At 44.1% G+C, this 19,446-nt stretch overlaps 1 protein-coding gene across 1 annotated transcript in view; it reads left to right on the top strand.

Moving 5' to 3' along the window:
• The window catches only part of ACAP1 (ArfGAP with coiled-coil, ankyrin repeat and PH domains 1), a 449,099-nt gene that overhangs the window by 355,275 nt on the left and 74,378 nt on the right, over positions 1-19,446 (top strand). The window contains exons 10-12 of the mRNA XM_088464394.1: positions 6,979-7,088; positions 7,679-7,727; positions 16,789-16,889. Of these exons, the coding sequence (XP_088320520.1) occupies positions 6,979-7,088; positions 7,679-7,727; positions 16,789-16,889 (260 nt within the window). The remainder of the gene's footprint in view (positions 1-6,978; positions 7,089-7,678; positions 7,728-16,788; positions 16,890-19,446) is intronic.

Here is a 19,446-nt window from a genome sequence, read left to right on the forward strand (position 1 = left end):
CCACCATGATGTAGTTAGCGGCATACTGTAGGTCTTCCTCACCCTCATCAGTGCTAATATTATCATCACACAATATCACTCATTCCCACTGGAATCCACCATGATGTAATTAGCGGCATTCTGTAGGTCATCCTCACCCTCATCAGTGCTAATATTATCATCACACAATATCCGCTCATCCCCACTGGAATCCACCATGATGTAATTAGCGGCATACTGTAGGTCTTCCTCACCCTCTTCAGTGCTAATATCATCATCACACAATATCACTCATCCCCACTCTGGAATCCACCATGATGTAATTAGCGGCATACTGTAGGTCATCCTCACCCTCATCAGTGCTAATATTATCATCACATAATATCCGCTCATCCCCACTGGAATCCACCATGATGTAATTAGCGGCATACTGTAGGTCTTCCTCACCCTCATCAGTGCTAATATCATCATCACACAATATCACTCATCCCCACTGGAATCCACCATGATGTAATTAGCGGCATTCTGTAGGTCATCCTCACCCTCATCAGTGCTAATATCATCATCACACAATATCCGCTCATCCCCACTGGAATCCACCATGATGTAATTAGCGGCATACTGTAGGTCTTCCTCACCCTCATCAGTGCTAATATCATCATCACACAATATCACTCATCCCCACTGGAATCCACCATGATGTAATTAGTGGCATTCTGTAGGTCATCCTCACCCTCATCAGTGCTAATATCATCATCACACAATATCACTCATCCCCACTGGAATCCACCATGATGTAATTAGCGGCATACTGTAGGTCTTCCTCATCCTCATCAGTGCTAATATCATCATCGCACAATATCACTCATCCCCACTGGATTACACCATGATGTTATTAGCCGCATACTGTAGGTCTTCCTCACCCTCATCAGTGCTAATATCATCATCACACAATATAACTCATCCCCACTGGAATCCACCATGATGTAATTAGCGGCATACTGTAGGTCTTCCTCACCTTCATCAGTGCTAATATCATCATCACACAATATCTGCTCATCCCCACAGGAATCCACCATGATGTAATTAACGGCATACTGTAGGTCTTCCCCACCCTCATCAGTGCTAATATCATCATCGCACAATATCACTCTTCCCCACTGGAATCCACCATGATGTAATTAGCGGCATACTGTAGGTCTTCCTCACCCTCATCAGTGCTAATATCATCATCACACAATATCTGCTCATCCCCACTGGAATCCACCATGATATAATTAGCGGCATACTGTAGGTCTTCCCCACCCTCATCAGTGCTAATATTATCATCACACAATATCACTCATCCCCACTGGAATCCACCATGACGTAATTAGCGGCATACTGTAGGTCATCCTCACCCTCATCAGTGCTAATATCATCATCACACAATATCAGCTCATCCCCACTGGAGTCCACCATGATGTAATTAGCGGCATACTGTAGGTCATCCTCACCCTCATCAGTGCTAATATCATCATCACACAATATCCGCTCATCCCCACTGGAGTACACCATGATGTAATTAGCCGCATACTGTAGGTCATCCTCACCCTCATCAGTGCTAATATCATCATCACACAATATCACTCATCCCCACTGGAATCCACCATGATGTAATTAGCCGCATACTGTAGGTCATCCTCACCCTCATCAGTGCTAATATTATCATCACACAATATCACTCATCCCCACTGGAATCCACCATGATGTAATTAGCGGCATACTGTAGGTCTTCCTCACCCTCATCAGTGCTAATATTATCATCACACAATATCACTCATCCCCACTGGAATCCACCATGATGTAATTAGCCGCATACTGTAGGTCATCCTCACCCTCATCAGTGCTAATATCATCATCACACAATATCCGCTCAACCCCCACTGGAATCCACCATGATGTAATTAGCCGCATACTGTAGGTCATCCTCACCCTCATCAGTGCTAATATCATCATCGCACAATATCACTCATCCCCACTGGAATCCACCATGATTTAATTAGCGGCATACTGTAGGTCTTCCTCACCCTCATCAGTGCTAATATTATCATCGCACAATATCACTCATCCCCACTGGAATCCACCATGATGTAATTAGCCGCATACTGTAGGTCATCCTCACCCTCATCAGTGCTAATATCATCATCACACAATATCCGCTCATCCCCACTGGAATCCACCATGATGTAATTAGCCGCATACTGTAGGTCTTCCTCACCCTCATCAGTGCTAATATCATCATCACACAATATAACTCATCCCCACTGGAATCCACCATGATGTAATTAGCGGCATACTGTAGGTCTTCCTCACCTTCATCAGTGCTAATATCATCATCACACAATATCTGCTCATCCCCATTGGAATCCACCATGATGTAATTAGCGGCATACTGTAGGTCTTCCCCACCCTCATCAGTGCTAATATCATCATCGCACAATATCACTCATCCCCACTGGAATCCACCATGATGTAATTAGCGGCATACTGTAGGTCTTCCTCACCCTCATCAGTGCTAATATCATCATCACACAATATCTGCTCATCCCCACTGGAATCCACCATGATGTAATTAGCGGCATACTGTAGGTCTTCCCCACCCTCATCAGTGCTAATATTATCATCACACAATATCACTCATCCCCACTGGAATCCACCATGATGTAATTAGCGGCATACTGTAGGTCATCCTCACCCTCATCAGTGCTAATATCATCATCACACAATATCAGCTCATCCCCACTGGAGTCCACCATGATGTAATTAGCGGCATACTGTAGGTCATCCTCACCCTCATCAGTGCTAATATCATCATCACACAATATCACTCATCCCCACTGGAATCCACTATGATGTAATTAGCCGCATACTGTAGGTCATCCTCACCCTCATCAGTGCTAATATCATCATCACACAATATCACTCATCCCCACTGGAGTACACCATGATGTAACTAGTGGCATACTGTAGGTCTTCCTCACCCTCATCAGTGCTAATATCATCATCACACAATATCACTCATCCCCACTGGAATCCACCATGATGTAATTAGCGTCATACTGTAGGTCTTCCTCACCCTCATCAGTGCTAATATTATCATCACACAATATCCGCTCATCCCCACTGGAATCCACCATGATGTAATTAGCGGCATACTGTAGGTCATCCTCACCCTCATCAGTGCTAATATTATCATCACACAATATCCGCTCATCCCCACTGGAATACACCATGATGTAATTAGCGGCATACTGTAGGTCATCCTCACCCTCATCAGTGCTAATATCATCATCACACAATATCACTCATCCCCACTGGAATCCACCATGATATAATTAGCGGCATATTGTAGGTCTTCCTCACCCTCATCAGTGCTAATATCATCATCACACAATATCACTCATCCCCACTGGAATCCACCATGATGTAGTTAGCCGCATACTGTAGGTCTTCCTCACCCTCATCAGTGCTAATATTATCATCACACAATATAACTCATGCCCACTGGAATCCACCATGATGTAATTAGCGGCATACTGTAGGTCTTCCTCACCCTCATCAGTGCTAATATCATCATCACACAATATCAGCTCATCCCCACTGGAGTCCACCATGATGTAATTAGCGGCATATTGTAGGTCTTCCTCACCCTCATCAGTGCTAATATCATCATCACACAATATCACTCATCCCCTCTGGAATCCACCATGATGTAATTAGCGGTATACTGTAGGTCTTCCTCACCCTCATCAGTGCTAATATTATCATCACACAATATCAGCTCATCCCCACTGGAGTCCACCATGATGTAATTAGCGGCATATTGTAGGTCTTCCTCACCCTCATCAGTGCTAATATCATCATCACACAATATCACTCATCCCCACTGGAATCCACCATGATGTAATTAGCGGCATACTGTAGGTCATCCTCACCCTCATCAGTGCTAATATCATCATCACACAATATCACTCATCCCCACTGGAATCCACCATGATGTAATTAGCGTCATACTGTAGGTCTTCCTCACCCTCATCAGTGCTAATATCATCATCACACAATATCACTCATCCCCACTGGAGTCCACCATGATGTAATAAGCCGCATACTGTAGGTCTTCCTCACCCTCATCAGTATACGGATGTGTGTAAGGGGAAGTGGGCGTCCTTATGGTAAGCTGTGATCGCAGTGCAATTGCGCACATTTACATATCACCGCTGAATTAGCGTTAGCGTTCTAGCAGAATAGCGATCCTGGCTGAATCAGGCCCTTTGTAGAAGGGACTTCATATTGCCTCTTTCCCCTCCCAGTATTAATGGGACTGTGTGGCATGCTGACTGGTACCTTCTCAGTAATATAATCCTCCACCAGTCCGTCAGATTCAGTCACAGTACAGGTGTCAGTGATTAGGTCTGACCAGCTGTGATGTATTACTCTGGTGCGCTGAGCTGACTCCTCCTCATCACCAGTGCTTCTCTTGGATAAGGTCAGTGTCATAGCGTTGTGTCCCAGCCTGCGCTCAGAAACGCCAACCTGATGCAGGTGGGTGGTAGTGACGTGGGTTTTACTAAAGCTGCCACCAGGAAGAGTATTAGAATAGTGCTCTTGCGATCGCCAGACACTTAAATTGTATTGGATGCTGGTCCTGCTGTGCGCACGGATGGTGCTCCGTCTGTGCATGCGCATAGCGGAACCATCGATGGCTCATTTTCTATGCATCAACAATCTATAGCATCAATGGTCAACACTACAGAACACTCTCCAGAACCTTCCTCACCGCTTCTGGTCGCCATAGTAACTTCTCTTCAAATCACCTGACTAAGGCCCCGATTTATTAACGAGTTTTATCACCAAAACGCAGGGCGGCACTACCACTAGGCAAACTTAGGCATTTGCCTAAGAGCGCAAATGGGTGGGTGTGACCAGTGCTGTGTGGGTGTGACCAGTGCTGTGTGGGTGTGACCAGTGCTGTAATATTGTAACCAGTGCTGTGTGGGTGTGGCCTGTGCTGTGTGGGTGTAACCAGTGCTGTAATATTGTAACCAGTGCTGTGTGGGTGTAACCAGTGCTGTAATATTGTAACCAGTGCTGTGTGGGTGTGACCAGTGCTGTGTGGGTGTGACCAGTGCTGTGTTGGTGTAACCAGTGCTGTGTGGGTGTAACCAGTGCTGTGGGTGTGACCAGTGCTGTGTGGGTGTGACCAGTGCTGTAATATTGTAACCAGTGCTGTGTGGGTGTAACCAGTGCTGTGTGGGTGTAACCAGTGCTGTGTGGGTGTAACCAGTGCTGTAATATTGTAACCAGTGCTTTGTGGGTGTGACCAGTGCTGTAATATTGTAACCAGTGCTGTGTGGGTGTAACCAGTGCTGTGTGGGTGTGACCAGTGCTGTGTGGGTGTAACCAGTGCTGTGTGGGTGTGACCAGTGCTGTGTGGGTGTGACCAGTGCTGTAATATTGTAACCAGTGCTGTGTGGGTGTGACCAGTGCTGTGTGGGTGTAACCAGTGCTGTGTGGGTGTAACCAGTGCTGTAATATTGTAACCAGTGCTTTGTGGGTGTGACCAGTGCTGTGTGGGTGTAACCAGTGCTGTGTGGGTGTAACCAGTGCTGTGTGGGTGTGACCAGTGCTGTAATATTGTAACCAGTGCTGTGTGGGTGTGACCAGTGCTGTGTGGGTGTGACCAGTGCTGTGTGGGTGTGACCAGTGCTGTGTGGGTGTAACCAGTGCTGTGTGGGTGTGACCAGTGCTGTAATATTGTAACCAGTGCTGTGTGGGTGTGACCAGTGCTGTAATATTGTAACCAGTGCTGTGTGGGTGTAACCAGTGCTGTGTGGGTGTAACCAGTGCTGTGTGGGTGTGGCCAGTGCTGTAATATTGTAACCAGTGCTGTGTGGGTGTGGCCAGTGCTGTAATATTGTAACCAGTGCTGTGTCGGTGTGACCAGTGCTGTAATATTGTAACCAGTGCTGTGTGGGTGTAACCAGTGCTGTGTGGGTGTGACCAGTGCTGTAATATTGTAACCAGTGCTGTAATATTGTATCCAGTGCTGTGTGGGTGTGGCCTGTGCTGTGTGGGTGTGGCCTGTGCTGTAATATTGTAACCAGTGCTGTAATATTGTGGCCTGTGCTGTGTGGGTGTGGCCTGTGCTGTGTGGGTGTGACCAGTGCTGTAATATTGTGGCCTGTGCTGTTTGGGTGTGGCCTGTGCTGTGTGGGTGTGACCAGTGCTGTAATATTGTAACCAGTGCTGTAATATTGTAACCAGTGCTGTGTGGGTGTGACCAGTGCTGTAATATTGTAACCAGTGCTGTGTGGGTGTGGCCTGTGCTGTGTGGGTGTGGCCTGTGCTGTGTGGGTGTGGCCTGTGCTGTGTGGGTGTGGCCTGTGCTGTAATATTGTAACCAGTGCTGTGTGGGTGTAGCCAGTGCTGTGTGGGTGTGACCAGTGTGGTAGAGCTGTGGATTGGGTGCTGGCTGGCAGTGCCCCCCTCTGTCCGTGCCCCACTCGCCCGGCTCTAGTTACGCCACTGATTATTTATTAATAGTTTCTTATATATTCCGTTGCGCTTTACAATTGGAACATTAATAGAACAAAACGGGGTAATAACAGACAGATATATAGGTAGGAAAGGCCCTGCTCGCAAGCTTACACTCTATAGGATGATAATAAATTTGCTGAGAGATGTTTTATGTCTATCGTATACTATTCCTTTCAAAACGAAAAACAGAGTAGTGCCCCTCTTCTGCTGCATTGAGCCTTAGTTGTTGCGCTGGGGGTTACACTAACCTGCATGGCAAAATCAGAACAGGGTGGCAGGGTGCTGTCAGGATAGCGACCATGCCACCAATTCGGCCTTGCATCCTGGGCAGAGCCATTGGTCACCCCCCCACATTACTACCCTTATGCTGTAGGTGACGTACAGGTTATCTCATACTCATTAATTTCTCATTCTCTGCAGGAAGTGTCAGACGAGGACGCCGTCTATCAGACTGACAGTGACACATCGGAGGTCGTGGTTGAAGGTTATCTCTTCAAACGGGCCAGTAACACCTTCAAGACCTGGAGCCGGTGAGGAAGATACTGGTGCTGATAGGATGAGGGATGTTACACGGACGGGTGGGAGCTCACAATGGTTGTGAAAATCTACATACAACAATTTTGGATCAGGGCGAGATTAGGAAATGGGGTGACCAAAGCGGGGAGAAGTGCAAGGTGTAGGTCAGGGATTCTCAACCATGGTCCTCAAGGCACATTAACAGTCCAGGTTTTAAGGATAGCCATACTTGAGCACAGGTGACTTAATTAGTACCTCAGTTATTTTGATTTAACCATCTGTGCACAATCATGGATATCACTAAAACCAGGACTGTTAGTGTGCCTTGAGGACAGAGGTTGGGAATCACGGATGTAAGTGGTAGAAGACTATGACAGAGAGATGACAAAACAAAGGGTGTTCTAGAGTCATAGGGGTACATTTACTAAAGTGAGAGTTGTTAGAAGTGGAGATGTTGCCCATAGCAACCAATCAGGTTCTACATATTATGTTCTAGTAGGTGATAGTTAAATGCTAAGTAGAATCTGATTGGTTGCTATGGGTAACAACTCTCACTTTAGTAAATATTCCCCTTACTGTCTAATTGTTCTCTCCCTTTATTTAGTCGCTGGTTTTCTATTCAGAATAATCAACTGGTGTATCAGAAGAAACTGGTGAGTACAGAAACATTTACTCAAGTCAATTTCAATGGTTTCAAGTGAAGCCGGACTCCCCTAATAACGGGAATAACCACCTCTGGCCATGAGCAGTGGGGTATCTGGGATAAATGCTCGGCTATATATATATATAGATATAGATAGATATAATATATCTATCTGTAACATCACAGCGGGGTTCTGACCTGCTGGCCAGGAAATGACGTCTATGGCTGGTAGCACAGTAAGGGCTCAGAGAAACAGATGTTTATTTAGAATACTATGTAAATATAATATATGGTGACATATTATAGTGTCTAATTGTCATCGCTTAGTGGTTACTGGTTTATATCCCCAGGGTTGTCTTAACAGCAGTGTGGGCCCTGGGCAAAGCAATGCACTGGGGCCCCTACCCACCGATTCAGGGGAAAAAAATTTAAATGGTCAATAAAATTAAACCTTCCTGCATGCCCTTCAGATCTCCCACACATGCAGAGAGACTCTGTCTGACTGGTCTGAAGCTGGCGGCTGAAGTGAAACTGGTACTGAGGTGGGTGGGGGGAATGGTGTGGGGGAGGATAGACCAGAATACAGTGAACCGGCAGCCGTCTTATAAAAATATCACAAATTTACCAACTGGCCGCGGCTGGCAGGGGTGTGGGTTGGTGAGCCCCTACAAGCTTTGGGCCCTTGGGCAACTGCCCAACAAGCCCAGTGGAAGAGTTGGCCCTGTATGTCCCATGGTCTTTACAAATCCTTTGATTTAGCAGTGTTGAAAAAGTGTTTTTTAAGGAAAAAGTGGTTTAAAAGCTAGATTAGCATCTGAGAGCTTTATCTACAAAATGGTGGATGTACAAACAGCCCCAGAGGTTTATAAAACTACTGTTATTATTATTATTTATTATTATACACAAAACCGAAGCATTTCCGTTATATATACATTTGCATATAGAGATAGGATTATTATTATTATTATTATTATTATTATTATTATTCACAAAACAGAAGCATTCCAGTTACATCATACAGATACATATAGAGATAGGAATATTATATTATTATTATTATTATTATTATTATTCACAAAAAAAAGCATTCCAGTTACATCATATATATACATATAGAGATATGAATATTATATTATTATTATACACAAAACAGAAGCATTCCAGTTACATCATACAGATACATATAGAGATAGGAATATTATTATTATTTATTATTATTATACACAAAAAAAGCATTCCAGTTACATCATACAGACACATATAGAGATAGGAATATTATATTATTATTATTATTATTATTATTATACACAAAACGAAGCATTCCAGTTACATCATACAGATACATATAGAGATAGGAATATTATTATTATTATTTATTATTATTATACACAAAAAAAGCATTCCAGTTACATCATACAGATACATATAGAGATAGGAATATTATATTATTATTATTATTATTATTATTATTATACACAAAACAGAAGCATTCCAGTTACATCATATAGATACATATAGAGATAGGAATATTATATTATTATTATTATTATTATTATTATACACAAAAAAAAGCATTCCAGTTACATCATACAGATACATATAGAGATAGGAATATTATATTATTATTAATATTATTATTATTATTATTATTATTATTATTATACACAAAACAGAAGCATTCCAGTTACATCATATAGATACATATAGAGATAGGAATATTATATTATTATTATTATTATTATTATTATTATTATTATTATACACAAAAAAAAGCATTCCAGTTACATCATATAGATACATATAGAGATAGGAATATTATATTATTTATTATTATTATTATTATTATACACAAAACAGAAGTATTCCAGTTACATCATACAGATACATATAGAGATAGGAATATTATTATTATTTATTATACACAAAAAAAGCATTCCAGTTACATCATACAGATACATATAGAGATAGGAATATTATATTATTATTGTACACAAAACAGAAGCATTCCAGTTACATCATACAGATACATATAGAGATAGGAATATTATATTATTATTATTATTATTATTATTATTATTAGTATACACAAAACAGAAGCATTCCAGTTACATCATATAGATACATATAGAGATAGGAATATTATTATTATTATTATTATTATTATTATTATTATACACAAAACAGAAGCATTCCAGTTACATCATACAGATACATATAGAGATAGGAATATTATATTATTATTATTATTATTATTATTATTATTATTATTATTATTATTATTATTATACACAAAACAGAAGCATTCCAGTCACATCATATAGATAAATAATAATAATAATATTCCTATCTCTATATGTATTATTATACACAAAACAGAAGAATTCCAGTTACATCATATAGATACATATAGAGATAGGAATATTATTATTATTTATTATTATACACAAAACAGAAGCATTCCAGTTACATCATACAGATACATATAGAGATAGGAATATTATTATTATTATACATAAAATCAGGCTTTTTTTCTAGCTTACCCAGTGAACAAAGCAATCACAGGCCGGGGGTAGTGCATTCCCTATCATGCTACTCTTGTATCCCAACAATCACAGACAATGCAATGGTACAATCAATGCATTAATCAAATACCAAGGCACTAATACAGTTATACCACCATGCAATAGTTACAATACAATTCTGTTCATGGGGCCTAATGCCCTTTGCAGCCCTGGGCCTATTGACTGCCTATCATTGGGTTAAATAACAATGTGTATAGGGCCTAATGTCCTTATGACTCGGCCTAGTGCTGCCTAAACCAGTGTTGGCTAACCTTGACACTCCAGCTGTTGTGGAACTATATATCCCAGCATGCCCTGCCACAGTTTTAGCATGCCCTAATAGCAAAACTGTAGCAGTGCATGCTGGGTTATGTAGTTCCATAACAGCTGGAGTGTCAAGGTTAGCCAACACTGGCCTAAACAATAGTTAAACAGTCCTCCATGGCCGAATGCCCTTAGTGCCGTCTAAACAACACCAAAATAATCCTACAGGGCAGACATGTCCAACTCAAAATCACAACTGGGCGGAATATTCAAGGTCTAAGAGTGTGTGGGTCGCAAGAAAAAAAAATTCTTACTGTACATGCAAGTTTGAAAGGTTTATTATTAAGAAATAATCTTCCCTATATCTCCCCTCTCCCCCTATATAATAATACCACATATCAGTTTGAGCTGAGTGATGTGTTATTCCCCCTCATATATTATTCCCCCTCATATATCACTGTACGGTCCCCTCTCGCCCTATATAATAATACGACATATCAGTGTGTGTTGGGAGCTGTGTTATTCCCCCTCATATATCACTGTACAGTCCCTTCTCCCCCCTATAAAATAATAATACCACATATCATTGTGTGCTGGGAGCTGTGTTATTCCCCCTCATATATCACTGTACAGTCCCTTCTCCCCCCTATATAATAATAATACCACATATCATTGTGTGCTGGGAGCTGTGTTATTCCTCCTCATATATCACTGTACGGTCCCTTCTCCCCCCTATATAATAATAATACCACATATCATTGTGTGCTGGGAGCTGTGCTATTCCTCCTCATATATCACTGTACGGTCCCCTCTCGCCCTATATAATAATACCACATATCAGTGTATGCTGGGAGTTGTGTTATTCCCCCTCATATATCACTGTACAGTCCCTTCTTCCCCCTATATAATAATACCACATATCAGTGTGTGCTGGGAGCTGTGTTATTCCCCCTCATATATCGCTGTACAGTCCCCTCTCCCCTATATAATAATACCACATATCAGTGTATGCTGGGAGCTGTGCTATCCCCTCATATATCACTGTACTGTCCCCTCCTCTAGTCCAGCCATATGCCCCCTGTGTCCCCTCTTCCCTATATAATAATAACCCCAAATATCATTGTGAGCTGAGGGCTGCATTATTCTCCCTCATACTGTATATCACTATACAATCCCGTTTCCCCTATATAATAATACCACATATCAGTGTGTGCTGGGAGCTGTGTTATTATTCTCGTATATCACTGTATGGTCCCCTCTCCCCCTATATAATAATACCACATATCAGTGTGTGCTGGGAGCTGTGTTATTCCTCCTCATATATCACTGCACAGTCCCCTCCCCGTATATAATAATAATACCACATATCAGTGTGTGCTGGGAGCTGTGTTATTCCCTCTCATATCACTGTACAGTCCCCTCTCCCCCTATATAATAATACCACATATCAGTGTGTGCTGGGAGCTGTGTTATTCCCCCTCATATATCACTGTACAGTCCCCTCTCCCCTATATAATAATACCACATATCAGTGTGTGCTGGGAGCTGTGTTATTATTCTCGTATATCACTGTATGGTCCCCTCTCCCCCTATATAATAATACCACATATCAGTGTGTGCTGGGAGCTGTGTTATTCCCCCTCATATATCACTGTACAGTCCCCTCTCCCCTATATAATAATACCACATATCAGTGTGTGCTGGGAGCTGTGTTATTCCCTCTCATATCACTGTACAGTCCCCTCTCCCCCTATATAATAATACCACATATCAGTGTGTGCTGGGAGCTGTGTTATTCCCCCTCATATATCACTGTACAGTCCCCTCTCCCCTATATAATAATACCACATATCAGTGTGTGCTGGGAGCTGTGTTATTCCCCCTCATATATCACTGTACAGTCCCCTCTCCCCTATATAATAATCATACCACATATCAGTGTGTGCTGGGAGCTGTGTTATTCCTCCTCATATATCACTGTACAGTCCCCTCTCCCCCTATATAATAATAATACCACATATCAGTGTGTGCTGGGTGCTGTGTTATTCCTCCTCATATATCACTGTACAGTCCCCTCTCCCCTATATAATAATAATACCACATATCAGTGTGTGCTGGGAGCTGTGTTATTCCCCCTCATATATCACTGTACAGTCCCCTCTCCCCTATATAATAATAATACCACATATCAGTGTGTGCTGGGAGCTGTGTTATTCCCCCTCATATATCACTGTACAGTCCCCTCTCCCCTATATAATAATAATACCACATATCAGTGTATGCTGGGAGCTGTGCTATCCCCTCATATATCACTGTACTGTCCCCTCCTCTAGTCCAGCCATATGCCCCCTGTGTCCCCTCTTCCCTATATAATAATAACCCCAAATATCATTGTGAGCTGAGAGCTGCATTATTCTCCCTCATACTGTATATCACTATACAATCCCGTCTCCCCTATATAATAATACCACATATCAGTGTGTGCTGAGAGCTGTGTTATTATTCTCGTATGTCACTGTATGGTCCCCTCCTCCAGTCCAGCCACATGCCCCTGTGTCCCCTCTTCCTCAGTGTCCCCCCCTTCCAGTTTACCTTCTTCCTAATCATACACAGCCTTCTGCTCCTCTTCCAGCTCCTGCTCTTCGCGGGCAGCTGGCACACACTCAGGGTACGGACGTCTTCAGTGCTCCTGAGCAGGCAGGATGTGGTGGGGGGCAGAGTCGGGACAGCCAAGGCGCAGGGCATGCGCAGAGGACATTTTTCCATCTCTGCCATAGTGCGCATGTGCAGAATGGTGAATGCTGCCCTATCAGAGCTGAGCTCCGTTCGCGTCAGCCGGAACTCTCCTGGTGAGCCGCTTAGCACTTTCACTAGTATAGCTAAAGCGGGCCGCAAAAATACGCAATCGGGTCTGCATGCGGCCTGAGAGTTTGATATGACTGCTATAGGGCCTAATGCCCTTTATGGCTCAGCTTAGAGCTGCCTAAACAATGGCAAAACACTGTTACAGGGCTAAGTGCCCTTGTTGCCTCCTAGCCTAATGCCTGCCTACTGCTCGACAGTGCCCATGGGCCTCAGGGCTATAGCTAGGGTAATGTGGCCGGTGCCATGGCGCAGGGTACAGCAGGGCAGGGAACACTGTTTGGATCTGTCAATTTTCCTGTTTCTTATCATTCTCACTTGTAGCTTCCTCTTATTTCATCCCCTGCATCTCCTGGCCTCCCCTATTTCTTCCCTGGCCCTTCCCCATGAGGCCATGGCCCTCTCTCAGGTGCACTATTATGTCCCTATTTATCCCCAGCATTACCTGGCCTCCCCTATCTCTTCCCTGGCCCTTCCCCATGAGGCCATGGCCCTCTCTCAGGTGCACTATATTATGTCCCTATTTATCCCCAGCATCTCCTGGCCTCCCCTATCTCTTCCCTGGCCCTTCCCCGTGAGGCCATGGCCCTCTCTCAGGTGCACTATATTATGTCCCTATTTATCCCCAGCATCTCCTGGCCTCCCCTATCTCTTCCCTGGCCCTTCCTCATGAGGCCATGGCCCTCTCTCAGGTGCACTATATTATGTCCCTATTTATCCCCAGCATCTCCTGGCCTCCCCTATCTCTTCCCCGGCCCTTCCCCATGAGGCCATGGCCCTCTCTCAGGTGCACTATATTATGTCCCTATTTATCCCCAGCATCTCCTGGCCTCTCCTATCTCTTCCCTGGCCCTTCCCCGTCAGGTGCATTATGTCTCTATTTATCCCCAGCATCTCCTGGCCTCCCCTATCTCTTCCCTGGCCCTCCCTTTTCAGGTGCATTATGTCTCTATTTGAAAATTAGGGGGGGGGGGGGGCGCTAATGCTCTTTCTGGCACAGGGCACCAAAATGTCTAGTTACGGCTCTGACGGGCCTAATGACCAAACCCCAGTGGTCCAGGTAAGATATAAACAAATGGCCACACCAATACTGTAGTCTTATGCTAAACCAAGTCTGGTTCAGCCATGTCTACCACTTGACCTTCGCTGGAGCTGGAACAACTTACACCATCTCCGGTCTTCCTGTAGTCTTCACCTGAGGAACAGTGGCGGCAATTAGTTCTTTTGCACTGGCCACTGCTGTCACAGGGCTTCTGGTGTCTTCACTAACCCCACTTCCAGCAGGTGTCAGCCCTTTGATCTTCACCTGGGTAGTGATGGCCTGTTTATAGCTCTTCATGGCCGTCTATAGCCCACAACTACCAGTGCTTTCCTTACTGCTTCTGGCTTCTTCTTTCCTCAAGAGCTCTTCCTTGCTCCTGCTCTGCATTCAAACTCCCAACCACCATCTTGAACTGGCTAATAAAGGCCAGCTCCAGGGGGCGAAGCAATGACATGGTTCGTAGTGCTTGGCTCACTGTGCCCATCTTGGTTTGACACCGTGGCAAACCATGTGATTGGCGGAGCCTGAATCCCTGATGATTTAGACCCACTGTCACTTTCCACATTGGTGCTGCTACACCTGCAACAGCTGTCACACTCTGTCACATCGGCTTGTGGGGACTGGATCATCCAGGATCTAGGTCTCCCACACTGCCTGGGGCCATGCTGGATCCCACCGCATCGGCTTGTGGGGACTGGATCATCCAGGATCTAGGTCTCCCACAGTGCATGGGGCCATGCTGGATCCCACCACATCGGCTTGTGGGGACTGGATCATCCAGGATCTAGGTCTCCCACACTGCCTGGGGCCATGCTGGATCCCACCACATCGGCTTGTGGGGACTGGATCATCCAGGATCTAGGTTTCCCACACTGCCTGGGGCCATGCTGGATCCCAACGCATCGGCTTTTGGGGACTGGATCATCCAGGATCTAGGCCTCCCACACTGCATGGGGCCATGCTGGATCCCACCGCATCGGCTTGTGGGGACTGGATCATCCAGGATCTAGGTCTCCCACACTGCCTGGGGCCATGCTGGATCCCACCGCATCGGCTTGTGGGGACTGGATCATCTAGGATCTAGGCCTCCCACAGTGCATGGGGCCATGCTGGAACCCACCACATCGGCTTGTGGGGACTGGATCATCCAGGATCTAGGTCTCCCACACTGCCTGGGGCCATGCTGGATCCCACCGCATCGGCTTGTGGGGACTGGATCATCCAGGATCTAGGCCTCCCACACTGCTTGGGGCCATGCTGGATCCCACCGCATCGGCTTGTGGGGACTGGATCATCCAGGATCTAGGCCTCCCACACTGCATGGGGCCATGCTGGATCCCACTGCATCGGCTTGTGGGGACTGGATCATCCAGGATCTAGGCCTCCCACACTGCATGGGGCCATGCTGGATCCCACCGCATCGGCTTGTGGGGACTGGATCATCTAGGATCTAGGTCTCCCACACTGCCTGGGGCCATGCTGGATCCCACCGCATCGGCTTGTGGGGACTGGATCATCCAGGATCTAGGTCTTCCACACTGCCTGGGACCATGCTGGATCCCACAGCATCGGGTTGTGGGGACTGGATCATCTAGGATCTAGGTCTCCCACACTGCCTGGGGCCATGCTGGATCCCACCACATCAGCTTGTGGGGACTGGATCATCCAGGATCTAGGTCTCCCACACTGCATGGGGCCATGCTGGATCCCACCGCATCGGCTTGTGGGGACTGGATCATCCAGGATCTAGGCCTCCCACACTGCATGGGGCAATGCTGGATCCCACCGCATCGGCTTGTGGGGACTGGATCATCTAGGATCTAGGTCTCCCACACTGCCTGGGGCCGTGCTGGATCCCACCACATCGGCTTGTGGGGACTGGATCATCCAGGATCTAGGCCTCCCACACTGCCTGGTGCAATGCTGGATCCCACCGCATCGGCAGACGGGGCCAGGGTCCTTCTGGCTCTGTGCCCACCGCCATGTTTGGAGTCCTCAGATTGCAATGTTACACATGCACAGAGCTAAAGGCATAGTCATCTGTTTGCGGAGTTGAAAGCATTTCTGCGGTCAGGATGCCCCTATCTGTACTTTTGGCACACAAAACTGCAGAGCCCACAGTTATATTGAGATGTCCTTATTATAAACTCCTAAATGCGAACACCCCAATATCACCCAGTTACGCCCCTTCAGGCGGAAGCAGAGGTGATACTCAGCTGTTTGTCACTGGGCACAAAAGCACGCGCAGTGTAGATACACGACAGATATGTCTGCTCCATTGTGTTTTGTATGTTGGAGGTTGCCGCCTTGTGCGTCCTAACACCCAGAGTTTCCTCTTCCAGAACGTTGTCACCATCGTTGTCGTCGACCTCCGACTCTGCGCTGTGAAGTTGTGTCCGGATGCGGACAGGCGATTTTGCTTTGAAGTTGTGTCCCCGACAAAGTAAGTAAATGAATTCCCGCCAAGGCTGATATTCATTATACTGTTCTGTCCTTAGAGTTCCACAAGATATGTTATGTTATATTTATATTATTATATTGCTATATAATTATATTATATTAAAATATAATAAGTATATTACTGCATTATTATATTACTACATTATTATATTACTACTACATTATTATATTACTATATTATATTACTATATACTGTAATTATATTACTGCATTATTAGACTACTATATTATTATATTACTATATATTATTATACTACTACATTATTATTATATTACTATTTTATTATATTACCATATTATTATATTACTACTAGAGGGGAGGGGGAAAGGTTTTGTGGGGGTATACCACTAGCTGCTGTCTCAACAAGAGGTGTCCTAACCTCTTTTAACATAGAGTAATTTCACATAAGGGAGCAGAGCAAGCGCTCTATGGTAAGAAGGATGTATTCTACATAAGTGTTTGATATGTGACAGAATAATGGTTAAATGTAGTGATTGGAGTTAATGTATAGATGACTTTAATTGAAAACAGTTAGGCAATAACTGTAGTCTGAGTGTTTGTTTTGTAACGTGGGCTAAAGTCGGACTGTTAGGCAATAACTGTAGTCTGAGTGTTTGTTTTGTAACGTGGGCTAAAGTCGGACTGTTAGGCAATAACTGTAGGCAGAGTGTGCGTTTTGTAATGTGGGTTAAAGTCGGACTGTTAGGCAATAACTGTAGGCAGAGTGTGCGTTTTGTAATGTGGGTTAAAGTCGGACTGTTAGGTAATAACTGTAGGCAGGGTGTGCGTTTTGTAACGTGGGCTAAAGTCGGACTGTTGGGCAATAACTGTAGGCAGAGTGTGCGTTTTGTAATGTGGGTTAAAGTCGGACTGTTAGGCAATAACTGTAGGCAGAGTGTGCGTTTTGTAATGTGGGTTAAAGTCAGACTGTTAGGTAATAACTGTAGGCAGAGTGTGCGTTTTGTAATGTGGGTTAAAGTCGGACTGTTAGGCAATAACTGTAGGCAGAGTGTTTGTTTTGTAACGTGGGCTAAAGTCGGACTGTTAGGCAATAACTGTAGGCAGGGTATTCATCCTATGGTGAGGACTTAAGTCATTTTCCACACAAATGTCCAAAAAATAAATGTCTTAGATTAAACTCCAAATATCTAGGTGTCCTTCATCCACTGGTGGGCAAAATATGTATGCAGGGTGTTCTCAAATGGTCACTAATTGGATTTTGTGGATGAGCTGGTGTTTCTCTGTCTGTATATCCCCATATGGCTCTTTAGGTCACAGCCTGTGCATACCTTTGGGGTAATAAGTACAGTATCAGGGATGGATACGCACACTAGCAGGCAGATGTTGAATAAGTAAGGTACTACTCACCAAGTAACTTCTGCTGGTCCTCTGGTTCCCGCAGTTCTGCACACCTGTTCAGTAGTTGCATGCAAGTATGAGGGCAATATATGTATATATGACAACTGAGAGGATATCAGGTGAAAGTAAAGCTCACATTACACTAAGTACATGTAGTATGAGGCTACAGTACTGCAATCAATAAGATAAAATCGAAGAATAAAATTGGATGTGTCCTGAGTTGTTCCAAACGCGTTTCTTCCCAGTCTGGGATTCTCAAGGGCATGTGTGGTCGTCCATGGCTTCCCTGGCTTTATACTTACAGATTCTGGTAATCAGTGGTGATTGTAAACCACGCCGCTGGGTTCCTATTGCTGACACTTCCATCACGTGTCCGGCATTCATTCCATGAGATAAGACTCTTTGTATATATGCCTGCATCTGTGTTGCGCTGTAGAGCTCCCGTCAGGTGGTGCCTCTAGTGTTCATTTGTAACATATGTTTAGAGCCAATTCCACTATTCTGGTAATCGGACTCCGGTCTCCTCTATGGGGGCGGTCATTTTGGGAGGGTCTTGGTCAATGATAATGACTGATTTCGCTAGCAGGGATTAACTGTTTTGAAGTGCATTACATGCATATGACAGTGCAAATGTTTATAGTAAGTATTTATTATTTGTTTGCTGTGCCCTAAATGTTTTAATTATGTGACCATCCGATGGGTAAATATAATTCTTATTAATTTATAGCAGTATTTAGTGTGGAATGGGAAAATGCCATATTTGGAAAATGATGGTATATTAATGTTAGAAAAAATGAAACAATATGAATATAATGACCCAATCCTTATAGGAGATGTGTAAGCAGAGTTACGCTGTAATGAAAGCGCATAATCTGTCTTACTCATATGATTAATGGTTAAAGTATTCCCTATCTCAATGACATATTTAATGGTTAGACTAAATTTAGGCATATATAGATAATCTAATGAATCTCTATGGGTTGTTTTTTTTTGGGAGTGAAATCTGATGCATGATTGACTGAATCCCGATCTGTTAATGAGATGTGAAAAATATTGGAAGGTTATTGTAAGGATATTGTAAGGAGGGATGTTAATCTTAATGTTAAGGCCTTCCGGATGTAAGGTATGTTTTCAAAAATCCATCTACTCTTAATTTTGTCAATAGTCTCTGTCAAAAACT

Source organism: Taudactylus pleione, unplaced genomic scaffold (assembly GCF_031769625.1).
Source record: "Taudactylus pleione unplaced genomic scaffold, aTauple2 ptg001664l, whole genome shotgun sequence".
Classification (NCBI taxonomy): domain Eukaryota; kingdom Metazoa; phylum Chordata; class Amphibia; order Anura; family Myobatrachidae; genus Taudactylus; species Taudactylus pleione.